Consider the following 18665-nt stretch of genomic DNA (forward strand, 5'->3'; position numbering starts at 1 on the left):
TTTTAGAGCTGAAGAAGCTTCTCAGATGAAACGTCTTCCAGAAACTTAAAGACGTCTGTTTTCTCTCCAAGCTCCTTAGATCACATGACCTGGATGACTGAACCTACAGACATATTGACCTGGTTTCATGGTCACATGACAGGTCAGAGGTCAGCGACTGTAACTCAGTTCCTCCTGTTAATGTGAACTCACTGAGTGTTTGTGGTTTACCTCTCAGACTGACTGAAGATGATGATGGAGGAAGAGGAGGACAGAGCAGAGTCTGCAGGGTCCAGCTGTCCGTCTGTGAGGAGTGACCGGTCCAAAGATCGAAATCCAAACTTCAGTGGTGAACCTGGAGCAACGAGGTCAGAGAGCTGAACTCACTGAGTAACAGAAATAATTCTGCACTGACATTATAATCAGTGTTGACTCTGGTTGATTGTCTGACTGTGTTTGTGAGCTGAGAGGAAATGAAAATGAGTTTGTAACAAAAATCAGTTTTGTCCAGTTTTCCTGTAAAAAGCTGAACTCTAATCTAAGAGGATGTTACTGACAGGAAACAGCTGCATTATCTGCAGTCTGTGTGATCACAGCTGCTTCAATCATGTTTGTGTCTGCAGAGGTCAGAGGTCACAGTCTGCAGGGTCCAGCTGTCCGTCTGTGAGGAGTGACTGGTCCAAAGGTGACCCTCCACTCTTCAGTGGTGAACCTGGAGCAACGAGGTCAGAGAGCTGTGATGACTCCTTTACATGTTTGTGTTTCCTGGATAAATATGACCTGAAACATCCTCAGATTGTTACAAAGATTCATTAAAAAGAAAACAATGAAAGAGAAAAGATCCAAATGTTCGACTTGGTCATTTGCTGTTTGAGGACAGTGATGCTCATATCTGTGGGGAAAGTGTGACCTGAGTGGGTTCATGTTTGTCTTTAAAGAACAGAGCTGCTCTGATTCTCTTTGTGTCTGATCTGTTAAACAGTCTGAGAGGTCACACAGAGACCCAGCAGCTAAAGCCTGGATCATACTGGCTGCTGTTACTCCATCAGGACAACACTGAACCACAGTGGTGTGGATGTAGTGGATAAATCCCACCATACTGATGCTCAGAGTTAACCACAGGGAACAAAACCAGATGTTACCTTCAGATTGTGACCTTTGGAGTGGACGATGCAGATTTCAATAGAGAATAAATGTTGTTGTTTTTCAGCTGTGAAGAAAGAATCTAATTTTCTGAACTTAAGAATTTATGATGCTGGAAACAACATGGAGACTATAACACAACATTTCCACTGTGTTCATAGAATGAATGTAAAACTGTCAGACATTCATTAAATATGCAAAATGTCTACAGAAGCATCAGAGGGTCAGACGTGAAGCACTCAGTGATTTTGATCAAATGACTCATCAGTTATTGATCTGTACTACACTGATCTACCACGTTAGTAAAGCTGGTGTTCTGGTGGTGGAGGGAGACTCGGATCATGTTCTGGTTTTGGAGCAGTGATCTGCTGATGGTTCAGTTTGATGAGCTTCTTCAAAATCATCCCTGACATCACCACTGAAAGGACGTCCATGAAAACAGACTGAAAATTACTGATATGTTCACAATCTGAGAGTTTAAAACTTGACAGACTTGATTCAGATGAAGTTATTTGAGCAGAAACTCCTGGATCTTTATCCTGTGTGGATCTAATCCTTCATGGTTCCTCCACAGAGTGGAGCAGCAGAGCTCAGAGGTTCCCAGTGGTCAGTCTGCCCAGCAGCATCAAACACAGCTGGACTCCATATTTATGGTCTGTACATGTACAACAACTACTGTTACATCTGTTCTGTTCACAGTCATCTCCATGCTGCTCTTTGTAGACCAGTGGATCGTCAGTGTGTCCAACATGGATCTGATGTTTGGCTCCATGATTTCAGTCTGATTGGCTCATTCATAAATATTCTGTTCCAGCTGCTGGAGGACAACATCGTCACTTTTGTGAAGAACGAGCTGAAGAAGATCCAGAAGGTTCTGAGTCCAGATTACCCAGAATGCTTTGAGAGTCAGAGGAGCAGCAGCAGAGAGGCATTTGTGAAGATCACAGTGGACTTCCTGAGGAGAATGAAGCAGGAGGAGCTGGCTGACCGTCTGCAGAGACGTAAGAGGATTTATCTAAAGATTTAAGCTGCTGGATAAATGAACATTTCCCAGAGATGGAAGATGGAGCAACATGTTTTAAAGATTAGTTCTTTTTGGAATTGAGTGTTTATTTTTCTTCTCATTCAGAACTTCAAGCTGCTGTTTGTCATCGTAACCTTAAATCCACCCTGAAGAAGAAGTTTGAGTGTGTGTTTGAGGGCATCGCTAAAGCAGGAAGCCCAACCCTCCTGAATCAGATCTACACAGAGCTCTACATCACAGAGGGAGGGACTGCAGAGGTCAATGATGAACATGAGGTCAGACAGATTGAAACAGCATCCAGGAAACCACACAGACCAGAAACAACCATCAGACAAGAAGACATCTTTAAAGCCTCACCTGGAAGAGATGAACCAATCAGAACAGTGCTGACAAAGGGAGTGGCTGGCATTGGGAAAACAGTCTTAACACAGAAATACAGCCTGGACTGGGCTGAAGACAAAGCCAACCAGGACATCCAGTTCATATTTCCATTCACTTTCAGAGAGCTGAATGTGCTGAAAGAGGAAAAGTTCAGCTTGGTGGAACTTGTTCATCACTTCTTTACTGAAACCAAAGAAGCAGGAATCTGCAGCTTTGAAGACTTCCAGGTTGTGTTCATCTTTGATGGTCTGGATGAGTGTCGACTTCCTCTGGACTTCCACAAAACTACAATCCTAACTGACCCTAGAAAGTCCACCTCAGTGGATGTGCTGCTGATAAACCTCATCAGGGGGAAACTGCTTCCCTCTGCTCGCCTCTGGATAACCACACGACCTGCAGCAGCCAATCAGATCCCTCCTGACTGTGTTGGCATGGTGACAGAGGTCAGAGGGTTCACTGACCCACAGAAGGAGGAGTACTTCAGGAAGAGATTCAGAGATGAGGAGCAGGCCAGCAGGATCATCTCCCACATCAAGACATCACGAAGCCTCCACATCATGTGTCACATCCCAGTCTTCTGCTGGATCACTGCTACAGTTCTGGAGGATGTGCTGGAAACCAGAGAGGGAGGACAGCTGCCCAAGACCCTGACTGAGATGTACATCCACTTCCTGGTGGTTCAGGCCAAAGTGAAGAAGGTCAAGTATGATGGAGGAACTGAGACAGATCCACACTGGAGTCCAGAGAGCAGGAAGATGATGGAGTCTCTGGGAAAACTGGCTTTTGATCAGCTGCAGAAAGGAAACCTGATCTTCTATGAATCAGACCTGACAGAGTGTGGCATCGATATCAGAGCAGCCTCAGTGTACTCAGGAGTGTTCACACAGATCTTTAAAGAGGAGAGAGGACTGTACCAGGACAAGGTGTTCTGCTTCATCCATCTGAGTGTTCAGGAGTTTCTGGCTGCTCTTCATGTCCATCTGACCTTCATCAACTCTGGACTCAATCTGCTGGAACAACAACAAACAACCTCTACATGGTCTAAACTATTTAACAAACTAAAACTTCAATCTCTCCACCAGAGTGCTGTGAACAAGGCCTTACAGAGTCCGAATGGACACCTGGACTTGTTCCTCCGCTTCCTCCTGGGTCTTTCACTGCAGACCAATCAGACTCTCCTACGAGGTCTGCTGACACAGACAGGAAGTAGCTCACAGACCAATCAGGAAACAGTCCAGTGCATCAAGAAGAAGCTCAGTGAGAATCTGTCTGCAGAGAAAAGCATCAATCTGATCCACTGTCTGAATGAACTGGATGATCGTTCTCTAGTGGAGGAGATCCAACAGTCCCTGAGATCAGGAAGTCTCTCCACAGGTGAACTGTCTCCTGCTCAGTGGTCAGCTCTGGTCTTCATCTTACTGTCATCAGAAGAAGATCTGGATGTGTTTGACCTGAAGAAATACTCTGCTTCAGAGGAGGCTCTTCTGAGGCTGCTGCCAGTGGTCAAAGCCTCCAACAAAGCTCTGTGAGTAAATCTGTGATCATGTTTATTTTTAAAATGTTGATTAAAAGTGGTCATAGATTTCTTCCATGACAGATCCATGTCCTAAAACCATGAGCCAGCGTAGTTGTATAGTATAAAAGAAAAAAGGAGAACTTTTGACCACAATATTGTAACTTGAATGAACTTTTGATACAGCCTTTAAACATAAAATTTATGAACAGAATCGGGGACAAAGGGCAGCCCTGGTGGAGCCCATCACCCACCGGACTTATTACTATCCAACGTATTGCCGGCTATGCCAACCAAGCTCTTGCAATGGTTGTAAAAGGATCGAATGGCCATAAAATGTTTCTCAGTTTTATTATTTTCAGTCACATCTGTTTTTGATTATTAACTGAATATTTTAAAATTCAGGCTTTTTATGTTATACAAAACATATTTTCTTATGATGTCTTGTATTGATTCTGAAGGAATAGTTTTCATCAGTATCGCAGATACCAGCCTGAATTTTACTTTGTATTGGATCAGGAAGGAAATCAGTGGCATCACACATCACTTACAGCAACTTCAGTACCTCTTCATTTTAATAAACTGGGGGGAGGTGCACCAAGATTCAGTATGAGATAAAGAATTATTTTTAACTGTAAGGTTGGAGAAATCTGTTGTTGGAAATTGGAAGAACAGGTCATCTTAAAAATCACTGCATTGTAGTTTTATTCAGGCCCCTTCAATCTGTGATCGCTGTTGCTTTGCATTGTAAATGCTACTATTACAAAAGTCACAAATATTAGTGTATGTGTGTGTTGTTGGGTAATAAACCAAAAGAACAGAATCTACCAGCACCTCACTGATTTCTGCTTAAAAACAACAAAAAAGCAATAAAGCTCTGATTTGTTTGGTTGATCTTGTCTCCCTTCCACCTTGATTTCAGACTGAGTGGCTGTAACCTGTCAGACAGAAGCTGTGAAGCTCTGTCCTCAGTCCTGAGCTCCCAGTCCTCCCATCTGACAGAGCTGGACCTGGGTAACAACAACCTGCAGGATTCAGGAGTGAAGCTTCTGTCTGCTGGGATGAAGAGTCAATACTGCAAACTGGAAACGCTGAGGTCAGATCAAGCGATATCGATTTTTTTTTCATCAATTAACATCATTTAATCAATTTCATTTGGAAAAAATTAACAGTGTTTATGTTTTGTTTTTTTTAATGAATCCATGCAAGTCACAGTAAACTGCCACATTTGTCTTTTGTAACATGAGGCAATAAGGATTCCAGCATGTCCTGAAACAGTGTTGAAATATTGTAAATGTAGTAGCTCCTCATGGCACCATGAATATACTTTAACACAAGTGTTTCATGTCTTCTTGTCATCCTTTCTTCAGACTGAGTGGCTGTAACCTGTCAGACAGAAGCTGTGAAGCTCTGTCCTCAGTCCTGAGCTCCCAGTCCTCCCGTCTGACAGAGCTGGATCTGGGTAACAACAACCTGCAGGATTCAGGACTGAAGCTTCTATTTTCTGCAGTGGAGAGTCCAAAGTGTACAATTCTCAGGTCAGGATTCAGTCTTTTCTGATGATGATTTAAAACCTGAGTCAGGTCGATAAATGGCTTACTCATTTACAACAGACATGATTTGTCAAATCACCTTATATCTAACCCAAAGGTCCTGTGTTTTACTACTTTGATTTTTTAGTAAAACACAGGACCTCTTAATATTTATCTAAGAGACCATATATAATTTTTTTCCCTGGATCATGTGTGTACCCTCCTGGTTGGAGCTCCAGCAGCCTGTATCAGTGAATGGGACTTTAAATGAAATTGCTGCCCCTGTCAGGAAGAGGTCTGAGTGACACACAAAACAGAAAATATGAGCACTGCATGTGTCTGAGGCTACTCAGATACAGACCTGAATGAGACACTAACTTTGTCTCTGAGAGATAACTTTTATTATTAAATACACTTCATTTCTCATCTGTGTAGAGAATGTAGAGTTTGACATGCTAATATTACAAAATGAAAAATCACACTGAGTCACAAAGAAATTGTTTTGGAGTATTTATGGTTCAGCTGATGAAATTGTTCAAACAAACCAGTAATTTACACCGAAACAGCACAAGTGAAACTTTTTCGAGGGACTTACACTAAGCTTGTCCTGGTACACCTGTAGAGCCCAGCTTCTATGGACCATGAGCTTAAGTTCTGTGCTGCTCTGATTTATTGCCTGTGCTGTCTTTCAGTTCAGCTTTGTCGAGTCTCTGGTAGGATTTCTTTTACATGACCTGTGTAAAAACAAAACAGGAAACACATTAAGCTGAAGTAAGATGCACAATTTGAAAAATGGGGCACAAAAAATGTTGCTGCTTTCTGGAAAGTGCGTCTAAGAAGACCCAATGGAGAAAGTGAAGAGAAAAATCAAAGATTAAGAAGAAGAAAATGGCAGAGGCAGTTTCTCTTGGACTGCCTGCAGATGGGGTGAGACTCTAGAAACAGGGATGATTGGAGAAAATGCAAAGAGGCCAGGAGATGAATACTCTGGTGTTCTGGGGATAGTGGGAGTGAGAGGGAGAGATGCCAGTAAATGATTTCAAGGATAAATTTCAGAGAATCAGAGCTAAGAAACCAAAGCAAGTGGGGAACTACAAACATATGGACAGACTCATAATTAGGCCAAAGACACATTAAAGCAATTATTACAGGTTTAGAAACAGGGATGGATATGAAGGAGCTTAGCATGAATTTGCATTGAGGAAAGAATAGCAACGAGCATCAGAGGAAACAGTTAGGAAAACTAAAAGGATGTACTGGCAGGAATACTGCAGTACTTTAGGAAGAACTACCGTATTTCCCAGACTACAGAGCGCACCTGAATATTAGCCGCACAAGCTAAAATCAGGGGAAAATCCTGTTTTGTACATACATTAGCCGCACCTGACTAAAAGCCGCAGGTGTTTCAATGTTGACTTATCATATGTAAGAGAATATGCACAAAGCGAATTGTCAGGAAAGAGATGGCTGTTTGGAGACACACCCCTTTTATTAATATTTTGAAAAACAAGTTATGGGTACATATTTGCATAACTTTTTAGGTATATGTACAAGTAGCGGTAATTACAAGTACAAAACATGTACTGTGCTTCATAAATGAGTAACAAATGTAGTACATAACAATAACCTACAGCACACCAGAACAATTGATTCGGACTACCTTTTAGGCTCAGGTGCAGTGACACGGCTTTAACAAGAAGAAAAGTCAGTCATTCACCACCATCTTCCTGCCCACTAAAACCACCAAAGTCCTCTTCTCCAGTGTCGGAAACAAACAGGCTCAGGGTGGCTTCGTCATCCACTCTCAGCTTCTTTCTTTCGTTGTCACTTTCAAAACCAAAGAAATCCTCGTTGTCAGTGTCAGAGTCGAACACCCTCAGAAGGGCCGTGGCGGTGTCCTCCTCTCCATCATGCAGCATTCAGCCCTTCGAAATCTGTTGGTGATCGTGGATGTTTTCACACTTTTCCACGCTGTCAGAATCCAATGGTGGAGTTGGGCATAACTTGCTTTTTGCAAGTTTATCGCCGCTCATCATCCAGGCCTCCAGCTGAACGGGTAGCGCTACTTTGAAGTTTGTTTTTCGCGCTACCTCGTACTGCACTACGTTGCCTGACGGATGGACATGTGACCAACATACCACTCTTGAACCCCGATCCTTCCGCCAGGCAACGTAGTGCCGTACAACAGCGGAACAAACAAAACAAATCCGCTCATGGACAATCCATAGAAAAGCCGCACCTGACTAAAAGCCGCAGGGCTCAAAGCTTGTGCAAAAAGTAGCGGCTTATAGCCCGACAATTACGGTACACCAGTTCAGAATGTGTGGAGTACAGTTAAGAACATGAATGCAGACAGGAAACAACAGCAGCTGTTGTAAAGTAAATTCAAACTCCTTCATTAAATGCAGCTGGTTGAGTTGAAAACAATGGAGAATGATTGTGTTACGTTGTTTATTTTCTATAGAAATGGAGCAGGAGTGCATGCAGAGCTGGACGTGGGCTGTATATACATGCGTGTATCTGTTTTGTCTGTGAGCAGAGAAAACAAAGCGCTGGAAATGTCATATTGAAATGTTAAATCAGGAAAATCCTGGAGAAGAGGATAGTTCTAATGTTCAGTTTGTAATGTTGAATTCAACACAGCTCTTAAATGCATAAAAATGACTTCACCTGACGTCAGACTGAACAATCGGATTAGCTACTGATATTGATTTAACCCGTTTAGACCTACCATAGAACCAAGTCCGCCAGAGCTTATATTATATTTTTACATGCTGTAGAGCCATTTTTGGGAGCATTTCAAGTTGCTATACATCAATACAACCATTACAGCCTAAATTTTAATATGTATGTATTAAGTGCATAGTAATTACATAAATTGCAAAAAAGTGCAATAAACTACAAAAAAATTGAAAATCGTTTTTGTTTTTTTAACATATATTTCTAGTTAGAGAAATTTAAGAGGCTTATCCCTCAAAACTGTAAATACAAAAAAGTTGCACAAAATAGTTTCCCACCTCAGGAAATTTATTTTGAGTGCCTTCATAGTTTTATTTTTGAAATACACCAATTTTTATATACTGCAGGAAAAACGAAAATAAATATTATACTGCAAATTTGCAAAATAACAGCATATGCATCAAAATAAACTATTTCCAGCAGAGCAATATGAGTCCTAAGCATATGTGGAAGGAAACTGTAACCTAGGACAAGCTGATGGCATAAGATGTAAATACAACTCCTCAGGTTTCATATGCAAAAAAAATTATTGCGCTAGCTCACGTGATTACAGTGCTACCGGGATTTAAAAATAGTTGCGCAAAACGGAGTGTGCCCACTCTGACCAGTTTTAAAGGGTTAAAGCAAGAAAATATGGTATTAGCATTAGATGCCAATTCCTATTAACCTTAAATTAGCATTACCTGCTAATGGCAGTCTACTTAGCATTAACTCCTCACTAATGTAATGCTAATTCACATCAAATTATCTTTAGCTTTAGCATTAGCTGCTAGCTTCAGCCTACCTAGCACTAGCTGCTCACATTGTTAAAAGGGAAGAGAAAACGATATTAGCATTAGCTTGTAATAATTATTCACCCCTAATTAGAATTAGCCACTAATGGCAGCATACTTAGCATTAACTCCTCACATCGTTATAATGCAAATGATGCTAACTTGCATTAAATTAGACTGCTGTTATTAGCTAATGCTATTTAGCAGTAGCTGCTCACATTGCTATAAAGCAAAGGAAAACGATATGAGCATTAGGTTCTAATGCGTATTTGCCTTAAATTAGACGTAGGTGGGCAGCACGGTGGCACGATGGTTAGCACTGTTGCCGCACAGCAAGAAGGTCCTGAGTTCAATTCCACCATCAGGCCGGGGTCTTTCTGTGTGGAGTTTGCATGTTCTCCCCGTGTTTGCGTGGGTTCCCTCCGGGTACTCCGGCTTCCTCCCACCGTCCAAAGACATGCAGCTTGTGGGGATAGGTTAATTGGATAATCCAAATTGCCACTAGGTGTGAATGTGCGAGTGAATGTGAGTGTGAATGGTTGTCTGTCCCTGTGTGTTAGCCCTGCGACAGACTGGCGACCTGTCTAGGGTGTACCCCGCCTTTCGCCCTATGACAGCTGGGATAGGCTCCAGCGCCCCCCGCGACCCTGAAAAGGATAAGCGGAAGCGAATGGATGGATGGATGGATAGACGTAGGTGCTAATGGCAGCCTACTTAGCATTAGCAGCTCAGATGTTGTAATGCTAGGAAAAAGAGTGTTAGCATTAGCCGTTCACAATGTTATAAAGTTAAGGGAAATAGTGTTAGCATTAGCTACTCACATTGTTAAAAAGTGTTAGCATTAGTGCATAATGCTAATTCACATCAAATTAGCATTAGTTAATAACGGCAGCCTATTTAGCATTAGCAGATAATGTTGACCTTGGCCCACTGGAAAAGTTCAGAACTAAAGATTTAGGAGTGTTTCTCGATAGCTCTTTCTCGTTTGAGAAACAAATGAATTCTGTTATTAAAACCAGCTGTAAGGTTTATATTGTTGATTGTCATTTATACTTAGAAATATTTACTCATATATGCTTAGAGTTGTATAATCGATTGCATGATGATAGAGGTTTGATCCTGAGTAGTCTGTAAAGACTCTGTGTGCCTTCCAGAGTGCTCTGGCATGCACACACCACTTGGGGCCATGAGAGAGGTCGTACCCTCTCTTACTGATTTATGGTGTAGGACAGGGGTCTCAAACTCAATTTAGCTGGGGGCCGCTGCAGGCAGAGTCTGGGTGAGGCTGGGCCGCATTAGGTTTTCCACAAGAAAGGCATGGTTAAAAAAATTCCAATCCTCTCAAATCTCTTTATTTTTATTTTTTAACACAAAATATTAAAAATAAATAAACAAATTAAGAATTAATAAGAAAATCAATCAATCTGTAATACATAAATAAAACAATAATAAGATATTTTTAGTCAGTGAACTTGTGTTTTTTTCAGTCTTCTATATCTGCTGTATTTAGATTGAAATGTCTGTATTAACAGTTCTATAACCTTCTTCTGAACATGAATGGAACACTGTAGAAAATGAACTGTTCTTCTGAACATGGCTTCTCTTGCCTACTCCTTGCTGCTAGAGACCTGGCAGCGTTTCCTCTCGCATAGCCGAGCCAGATTTGGCCTGAGGGAGGAAGCAGTTGCGACCCTCAGTATGTCTTGATGATGATCATCCGTAAGTCTGGACCTGTACTTGGACTTATTGAAGTTCAAAGTGGAGAAGAGCTTTTGGCACAAGTATGTGCTACCAAAAAGGCACATGGTCCGCTTGAACAGGGCTCAATTCTCTCAAAAATTGTCCAAGCTTGTCTGCTTTTTCACTCACCTCCCTGAACTTTGCTTTGAGTTCAGAGTTGCACTGCAGCTCAAAGAGCTCCATTTGAAGCACAGAAGGGGCATCTTGCACATCAAAGGAGAAGGGGTCCGCAAAAATGTGAAAGGTGGCTCTGTGTGTCTTGAAGTCAGCAAATCTGTGATCAAATTCCTCCTGTAGCCTCAAAATGACATCAACATACTCGTCAGCACTGAATGGTGTGCCTGCATCCACGAGTGCCTTGCATGCTGGGAAATGGCAAAGGTTTGTCTGAGAGAGCTGAGCTTTCCAGAGCGCCAGTTTTGTGGAGAATGCTCTCACGTTGTCATAGGCAGCACTGACAAGTTGCCCCTGGCCTTGTAACGTCTTGTTCAGTACATTAAGCTCATGTGTCATATCAACAAGAAAAGCTGAGTCCATGAGCCATTTGGGATCAGTTAGCACAGGAACACTAACTCCATCCTTCTCCATGAAGGCTTCACTTCTGCTCTCAACTCAAAAAGTCTCTTTAATACATTTCCCCTGCTGAGCCAACGTACCTCAGTGAAGTCGAGCACATCCCCATATTCTGACTCCATTTCCTCTAAAAAAGCACAGAACCTTCGGTGCTTTAAGCCCCTGGATCTGATTTGGTTGATGCATTTCACAACAATAGTCATCACATTGTCAAACTTCAGGCATTTGCTGCAAAGGACCTGCTGATGGATGATGCAGTGCAGAGCAATGGCCTCCTCCACGCCTTCCTCTTCCAGTTTGTTTTGTGCCACCAGTCCATGTTTCCTCCCTGTCATTGATGGCGCTCCATCTGTTGTTATTCCAACAAACCTCTTCCATGGCAAACCAACATTCTCAATGGCATCACACAGCTTGTAAATATCTGCTGAGCGGTGGTCTGGCCATGCATTGGAATTACTGTGAGCAGCTCCTCCATCACTTCAAAACTGTCATCAACACCACGGACATACATTGGGAGCTGGGCAGTGTCGGTGATGTCTGTGGTCTCATCAAGAGCGACTGAGTATACACTGAAACATTTGGCTTTCTCACACAGTTGGTCATAAATGTCACTTGACAGGTCAGAAATGCGATCTGCTGCGGTGTTGGCAGAAAGGCTGATGTTGCTAAACTGACCTTTCTTTCCCGGACAGACTATATTTGCAGCCTGCAATATGCACTTTTAGACAAATGCACCTTCTGTGAATGGCTTCCCTGCTTTAGCAATCATCTCACTAACCACGTGGCTCCGACTGCTGCATTATTCTCTTTGGTTGCTTTCTTGGAGAAATCTTGCTGCCTCAGTAGATCTGTTTTAAGACTGGCAACCCGGTTCGCTCTCTCGTCTCCCTGGTATTCTGCATCCAGCTCAGCATGTCTAGTTGTGTAATGACGTTTCAAATTGTATTCCTTGTGCAGCGCAACTTTCTCTGTGCAAATAAGACAGGTCGGGGTGCCCCTGTGCTCAACAAAGAAATATTGCATTTCCCACTTTTCCTGAAATTGTCGGTGCTCATCACCAACCTTTCTCTTCACCGCAGGCTTTGAAAAAGACATGTTTGGGGCTATGTGACATTTATAATTCTACTTGGTGTCACTGTCGCATTGAAGTTTCAATCAAGCGTTTAGCCGACGGACGGGGAACGTCTCAACGCGTAGAGAACGTCATTTCTGCTTCTTTTTCTTGCAACCGTAGCACGGCGATCGGCAGATAAAAAGCCGGTAGCAGTCTCCTTTGTTTTTACGCTCGATGTTCATGTCTGTCATGACGACACGAACACCGTGGCGTTTGCAGATGGTAGAAAGTGCAGGGATAGCGAGCGCAAAAAAGGCGACTGCTCACGGCGCCGGGCTGTTGTTACAGGAGAAAGAAGCGGAAATGACACCGTGACATATAACAAATAACATCAGCTGTTTCTGATGTTAGTTGTTTTGACTGCTTTTACATTATATTGAAATATATGTAATGTTCATGTTTGCTGCAATGCAAACGCAGTGATGCAAATAAAAACATGGAGCCACAAATTACGGTGCGACCCTATAATTAGTCCGGGTTACCGGGGACTGTTGTTGCCGATGAACAGGTGTCGCTATGTGACTGCAGACTAAATTGGGCTGCATTGAGTTCATGACTTTTCTTTTATCCCGCCGCCTACGCATCACTGTGAGAGTTAATATGAGATCTCTCTCTGTGGAAAAATAACTTTAAATCCCACTGACGTGTGTATAAATCTATATACGTATAACGTCCCGCTGGGCAGCAACTTAAAAAAACAACTTTTTTTGAAGTGTTGTGAACGCAGCGCGCTGGGGCGAATGTCGGCGTTTGCCCAATAGAAAGGAGGAAGCCAGCCAGGCACAGGAAAGAAAGAAACACTCCAGGGCAACGCTGCTGGAACTTTGACTCATTGAGAAATGTTTCCCTGCTTGCATCAAGCCCGGCTGGTGTCCCCTGAGATCCATATCCCACCCTGATTGGTGGGTTAATTCAGCTCCGCCCACAACACTGTAAAGTGTCATACATTATCAAACTAACATTACATTTTCATGTTAAGGTGGGGCCAAAAACTATCGTCCTGCGGGCCACACACACACACACACAGACACACACACAGACACACGCACACACACACACACACAGACACACACACACACACAGACACACACACACACACACACACACGCACACACACACACGCACACACACGCAGACACACACACACACACACACGCAGACACACACACACGCAGACACACACAGACACACACACACACACACACTATGCACACACACACAGACACAGACACACACACACACACACACACACACACACACACACACACACACACTATGCACAGACTGGTACTCTTTGTTCATACCTGTGTAAGACGTCATAATGAACTTGTGCATATTCATGTAAGCTCAATAAAGAGCAGTGTTACGAGGGAGCAGACGAGAGCGACTGAGGTCAAATGAAGGAACGGCGCTGTCACAGTTCTCTCCCTCATCAATTGTCTGGTTCCAGCGGTGGGTCTGTGCTAGACGACCCATCACCAGCTTTTTCCACTGGTTACCAGTACGTGGTAGAATCCACTTCCAGATCTGGTTGTCTTTAAATCTGTGAATGGATTGGCTCCATCTTATCTCTCTTTAACAAAAGAATCCAAGTGGAGCCCTCAGGTCTGCAGATAAGCAGCTTCTGACCAGAACTAGACGTAAAAACAGAGGTGAGCTTTATCGATGGCTGCAGCCAAACTCTGGAACAGTCGCCCTTCACATCAGGTCGTCACCAACACTGGACATTTTTAAAAGCCGGTTGGAAACACATTTGTACTCTGTAGCTTTCAATCCTGACCAGTCTTTATAGTCATTACTGTGTATGTTTCCTATTTTCTCTCTACTCTGTGCAGCACTTTGGCTCAAGCTGTTTTTAAATGTGCTGATAAATAAATGTAGATTTCTTTGAATAAAACAGTGGAGCCGAGCTTTGAGCTCAGTGTGTAACAGTGTGTGTGTGAGAGCCATGTAATGTCCATGTGTGCATGCTGACTGTGCTGCTCTGACCCCCCTCCTCCTTTCAGGGTGGAGCCTGCTGGAGTCCGATGGTTGAGACCAGGTCTGAGGAAGTGTAAGTGTGTTTTTAATGGGATTCATGAAAACAAAGCAGCACACATTCAACCATCTTCATCATGTCAGGAGTCATCATCAAAGTGTCAATCAATGAACAGATGATGGATCAATAACTGCAGCTGGATTGTGTTTGTTCTCTCCATCAGATTCCTGTCAACTCACAATCGACACAAACACAGTGAACACAAAGCTCCAACTGTCTGACAACAACAGGAAGGTGACACGTGTGAAGGAGGTTCAGTCATATCCTGATCATCCAGACAGATTTGATGGTTTTTCTACTCAGCTGCTGTGTAGAAATGGTCTGACTGGTCGCTGTTACTGGGAGGTCGAGTGGAGAGGAAGCGTTTATATATCAGTGAGTTACAGAAGCATCAGAAGGAAAGGAGGCAGTTATGACTGTTGGTTTGGACACAATGATCAGTCCTGGAGTCTGATCTGCTCTGATAATGGTCCTGTTCATGTCAGGCACAATAACAGAGTAACATCCTCCTCCTCCTCCTCCTCCTCCTCTGTCTCTAACAGAGCAGCAGTGTATGTGGACTGTCCTGCTGGCACTCTGTCCTTCTACAGAGTCTCCTCTGACACTCTGATCCACCTCCACACCTTCAACACCACATTCACTCAAACTCTTTATCCTGGGTTTACAGTCGGTCGTGGTGGCTCAGTGTCCCTGTGCTGAGTGGAGTGTAAAGAGTGTCTCCTGTTACAGAAACACTCTGACTGTTGAACAGATAGTTCAGTCTGTACATGTCTGTCTCTTTCACTCACAAACACGTTTTCAGATTCATGGATTCAATCAGTTGATGTTTGAAACTCTTCTAAATGATTCCTTGTAAACTTCTTCCTCTTCAGTCACAAACAAACAGGAAGTGATGTCACATGTGTTCCTGTCCACACAGCAGAATGAGTCTATTGCTGACAGTGATGTACAAACAGAGTGAGCATTTCTGAGGCCCAAAATAAACTGAGTAGTTCACTGAATGAACAATGGACTGTGAGCTCAGTTCCTTCATCATTAGTATGGATTATATATGTATATGTATTATATTAGTATCATATATATCAGGTGCTGCTGCTTTCAGTCATTGTGCAAATGTGCTGTTTGTAAGCTTGTAAAGCTGCAGTCAGCTGAGACTGAAGAAGTCACCTGATCAGTGAGCAAACGTTTCTGAAAACGTCCAGATGAACAGAATCAACCTTTTGGGATCAGCCAGCAATGCAGCATCATTGTTGTTCAGCTTCAGAGGTTTGCAGGAATGAACTGATGACCAGAAACAGCTGCAAAGTCCAAGAAAATACCAGCTGGAGTTCAGCTGCATTTGAAGAAGTCAAAGAAAAGTAAGGATGGCAAAGGGCGACGTTTTCTTCCAAAGAGCTGCAAACATGGTCGACGCCTCATTAGAAGAATCATCTGGACATTTGTGAGGAACTCTAACCAAGAAAGCAACGTCACACAGATCCAACAGACAGTTTCCATGACTGCAAGTGTTGAGTGGAAAAATGCTACATTGCATTATTGCATCCTCTCACCACAGGAGGCGCTGTTGGCACCACTGATTGCTGATCAGCTGTTCTCTGATGATCTGATTGATACTGTGAATAACGGGACTCACTGAACTCTGTGACACAGTGAAGATTACAGAGTTTAACTTCACCCTTTAAGACTGACCACAGAACCAAGTCCGCCAGAGCTTTTGTTATATTTTTACATGCTGTGGAGCCATTTGTGGGAGCATTTCAAGTTGCTATACATCAATACAACTGTTATAGCCCTAATTTTAATAATATGTATGCATTAAGTCCATAGTAACTACATAAACTGCAAAAAAAACCTCTGCTCATCCATCTCTGTGTGTATCAGGATACATTTGGTTCATAATACACAGAAAAATCAGAGTTATTACCTGTAATAAATGTGAAAGATTCCTGCAGTGATAACCAGGCAGGACTGAAACACATCCAAGCTGTCACCACGGTAACAGCAGCGTCCATCCACAGGTGAGGGGAGGAGCAAAAAGAGGGACTTTGACCATTTTATACTAAAAACACTCAACTAATGTTTCTAATATGAAACAAATAAGCCCACATTAATGTGAGCGTTTATTAAATAATAATAATGATGATTTCCTCCTGATCTCATTTCCACAGCAGAGAAAACTGTGGTGTATATTGAGGTGGAGGGTGTGGTCTGTGGCTCAGGTGTAGAGTGAGGGTGGGGTGCACCACAGCAGCATGCTGGGACTGCTGAGGGTGGAGGAGGGAGTGATGATGACATCAGAGCTGCAGCACAGAGACCAGTGAACACACAGTCTGTTCATCTTTGCATAGATACAATATACAGCACAATATTGAATGACAGACACGCTGTGGGAGCTTCCACAGATACACTGACGTCAGCATCCAGAGTCCTCCTGCTGCTCCCCCCTCAGAGCCCCGTGATCAGCACCAACACATTCAGTTAGATGACAGAGTCCAGCTGCAGCTAGAATCAGCTCCCCTCTGTGAACAACAGCACAGCGTCAGTGTTTCACACTCAGTGAAAGGAGGAAACAGCAGAAGAACACCATGTGTGCTACGTTTCCCAGGACACACTACAAACTGCACAAATACAGAGCAGCACGTGGAAGGACCTGGAGCTGCATTTACAGAGCTGCAGACAGCGTGATGTCCTGTATGGACAGGTGGAAGGAACCAAGTCCTCAGCTGGAACACTCGTGTTTGTCCACAGACAGGAAACACAGCAGGAAACTTCCTGACAGAAGTGCAGCTCATGGATAACACACTTCCTGTCAGTCAGAATGAGGCTGCAGCCAAACACAGAAAGGTGTTTTTGTCCAGATGAGCCCAGAGAAGAAACACGAGTGTTCACAGACATCAGAAGCTCAGAGAGGTGAAACATGAGGTTGGAGTCCTCGTCAGCATCCAGAAGAGCTGCTGTGAAACCCTGAGTACTCATGACAGACTCTGATGGCACAAACACATCATGATTCAAACAGAAAGACAAACATGGAGCTCCTGATCCTCCTGCATGAGAACAAGCTGACATGAGCGCTGTGTCTGAGAGTGTCTCCCTGTCACAGTGACAATAACACAGCTGCTGCTCACAGTCATTAAACTGACCTGAGGTCAGCTGTGCTCCTTACATATGAACCATGTGACCTCACATCAGTGCTGTGGATGACTGTAGTCATAGAAGAGTAGAGCTGTAGCAGGTGGTGTGAGGAGGAGGTGGTGTATTCTAGTTAACGCAGTACTGAAACACTCCAGCAGAGGGCGCTGTTAAGTCCTTATTGTAACACAGTTACTGTGTGCAGTTAGACTTCATACATAATCTGCACTTATTTCCATCAGACATGCTGTCAGGAAATGATTGGTTTCTATACATTTCTAAACACAAAACCTCTTCACACTTCTAACATGCACATTTACACAACTAAATGGCAGTATTGATGAAAAGAAACACATTCAACAAATCCATTTAAACCTTAAAACAAACAAAAGGAAGCATCTCTATGGACAAACAAACCCCTCCACTTGGTTTGACCTGCTGATGTCATGTGTGACATCAGCAGGACTTTAAAATGAGGAAATGCCGGGCGGGCGTTTCCCCACACCTGACCCTCATGAAGACTGAAAAGACAAACAAAGTAAGAACAAATGACTTAATCTGTAACATAATAAAATGTAAAGAAACATGTAACTGAGTATTCAGCTTCATTTGCAGAATGTTTGATTTGCCAGCAACTGAATGCTTCCACACACAAACCCGGCATAGTGAGTGAAGCAATGTTACTTAACAAATAGCAAATCATAGCAAATACATAGAAACAGAATAATGTGTTTAATATGCAAAAGAAGAAGAAGAAGTAAACACATATGGGACAAATGGAGACCATTGCAGCTCATCCACTTTGTCACACAGTAACAGTATAACTGGAACACATTTGCAATTTAGATCCAATGTTTCTGAGAGAAATAAAAATTGATAGAGATATATGCATGTGTTATTATATTTATGTGTCCCAGATAATTGTTTTTCATTCAGTCATGGGACACCCACCCCTTCCTCCCAAGTTAACTGCAGCCAAAGCGAGCT

At 43.0% G+C, this 18665-nt stretch overlaps 1 protein-coding gene across 1 annotated transcript; it reads left to right on the top strand.

Annotated features, from left to right (window-relative positions):
• The first annotated feature begins 228 nt into the window (after positions 1-228).
• LOC146679621 (protein NLRC3-like) lies at positions 229-16692 on the top strand. Its single transcript, XM_085450247.1, has 9 exons — positions 229-347; positions 603-704; positions 1697-1775; positions 1937-2123; positions 2252-4052; positions 4963-5136; positions 5411-5578; positions 14518-14564; positions 14713-16692. Exons 1-9 carry the CDS (start codon positions 229-231, stop codon positions 15246-15248), a joined length of 3213 nt encoding a protein of 1070 aa, XP_085306373.1. The 3' UTR covers positions 15249-16692.
• The last annotated feature ends 1973 nt before the right edge of the window (positions 16693-18665 follow it).

This window comes from Copadichromis virginalis, unplaced genomic scaffold, assembly GCF_057382275.1.
Source record: "Copadichromis virginalis isolate Kocher_CV1m ecotype Utaka unplaced genomic scaffold, C_Virginalis_male_GT1.1 unmapped_scaffold_1, whole genome shotgun sequence".
NCBI lineage: Eukaryota > Metazoa > Chordata > Actinopteri > Cichliformes > Cichlidae > Copadichromis > Copadichromis virginalis.

Coding starts and splice junctions, on each gene's coding strand:
- LOC146679621 (XM_085450247.1), top strand. CDS start 229: ATGATGATGGAGGAAGAGGAGGACAGAGCAGAGTCTGCAGGGTCCAGC. Junction 5,579..14,517: donor CCAAAGTGTACAATTCTCAG/GTCAGGATTCAG, acceptor TCCTCCTTTCAG/GGTGGAGCCTGCTGGAGTCC. Junction 14,565..14,712: donor GAGACCAGGTCTGAGGAAGT/GTAAGTGTGTTT, acceptor TCTCTCCATCAG/ATTCCTGTCAACTCACAATC.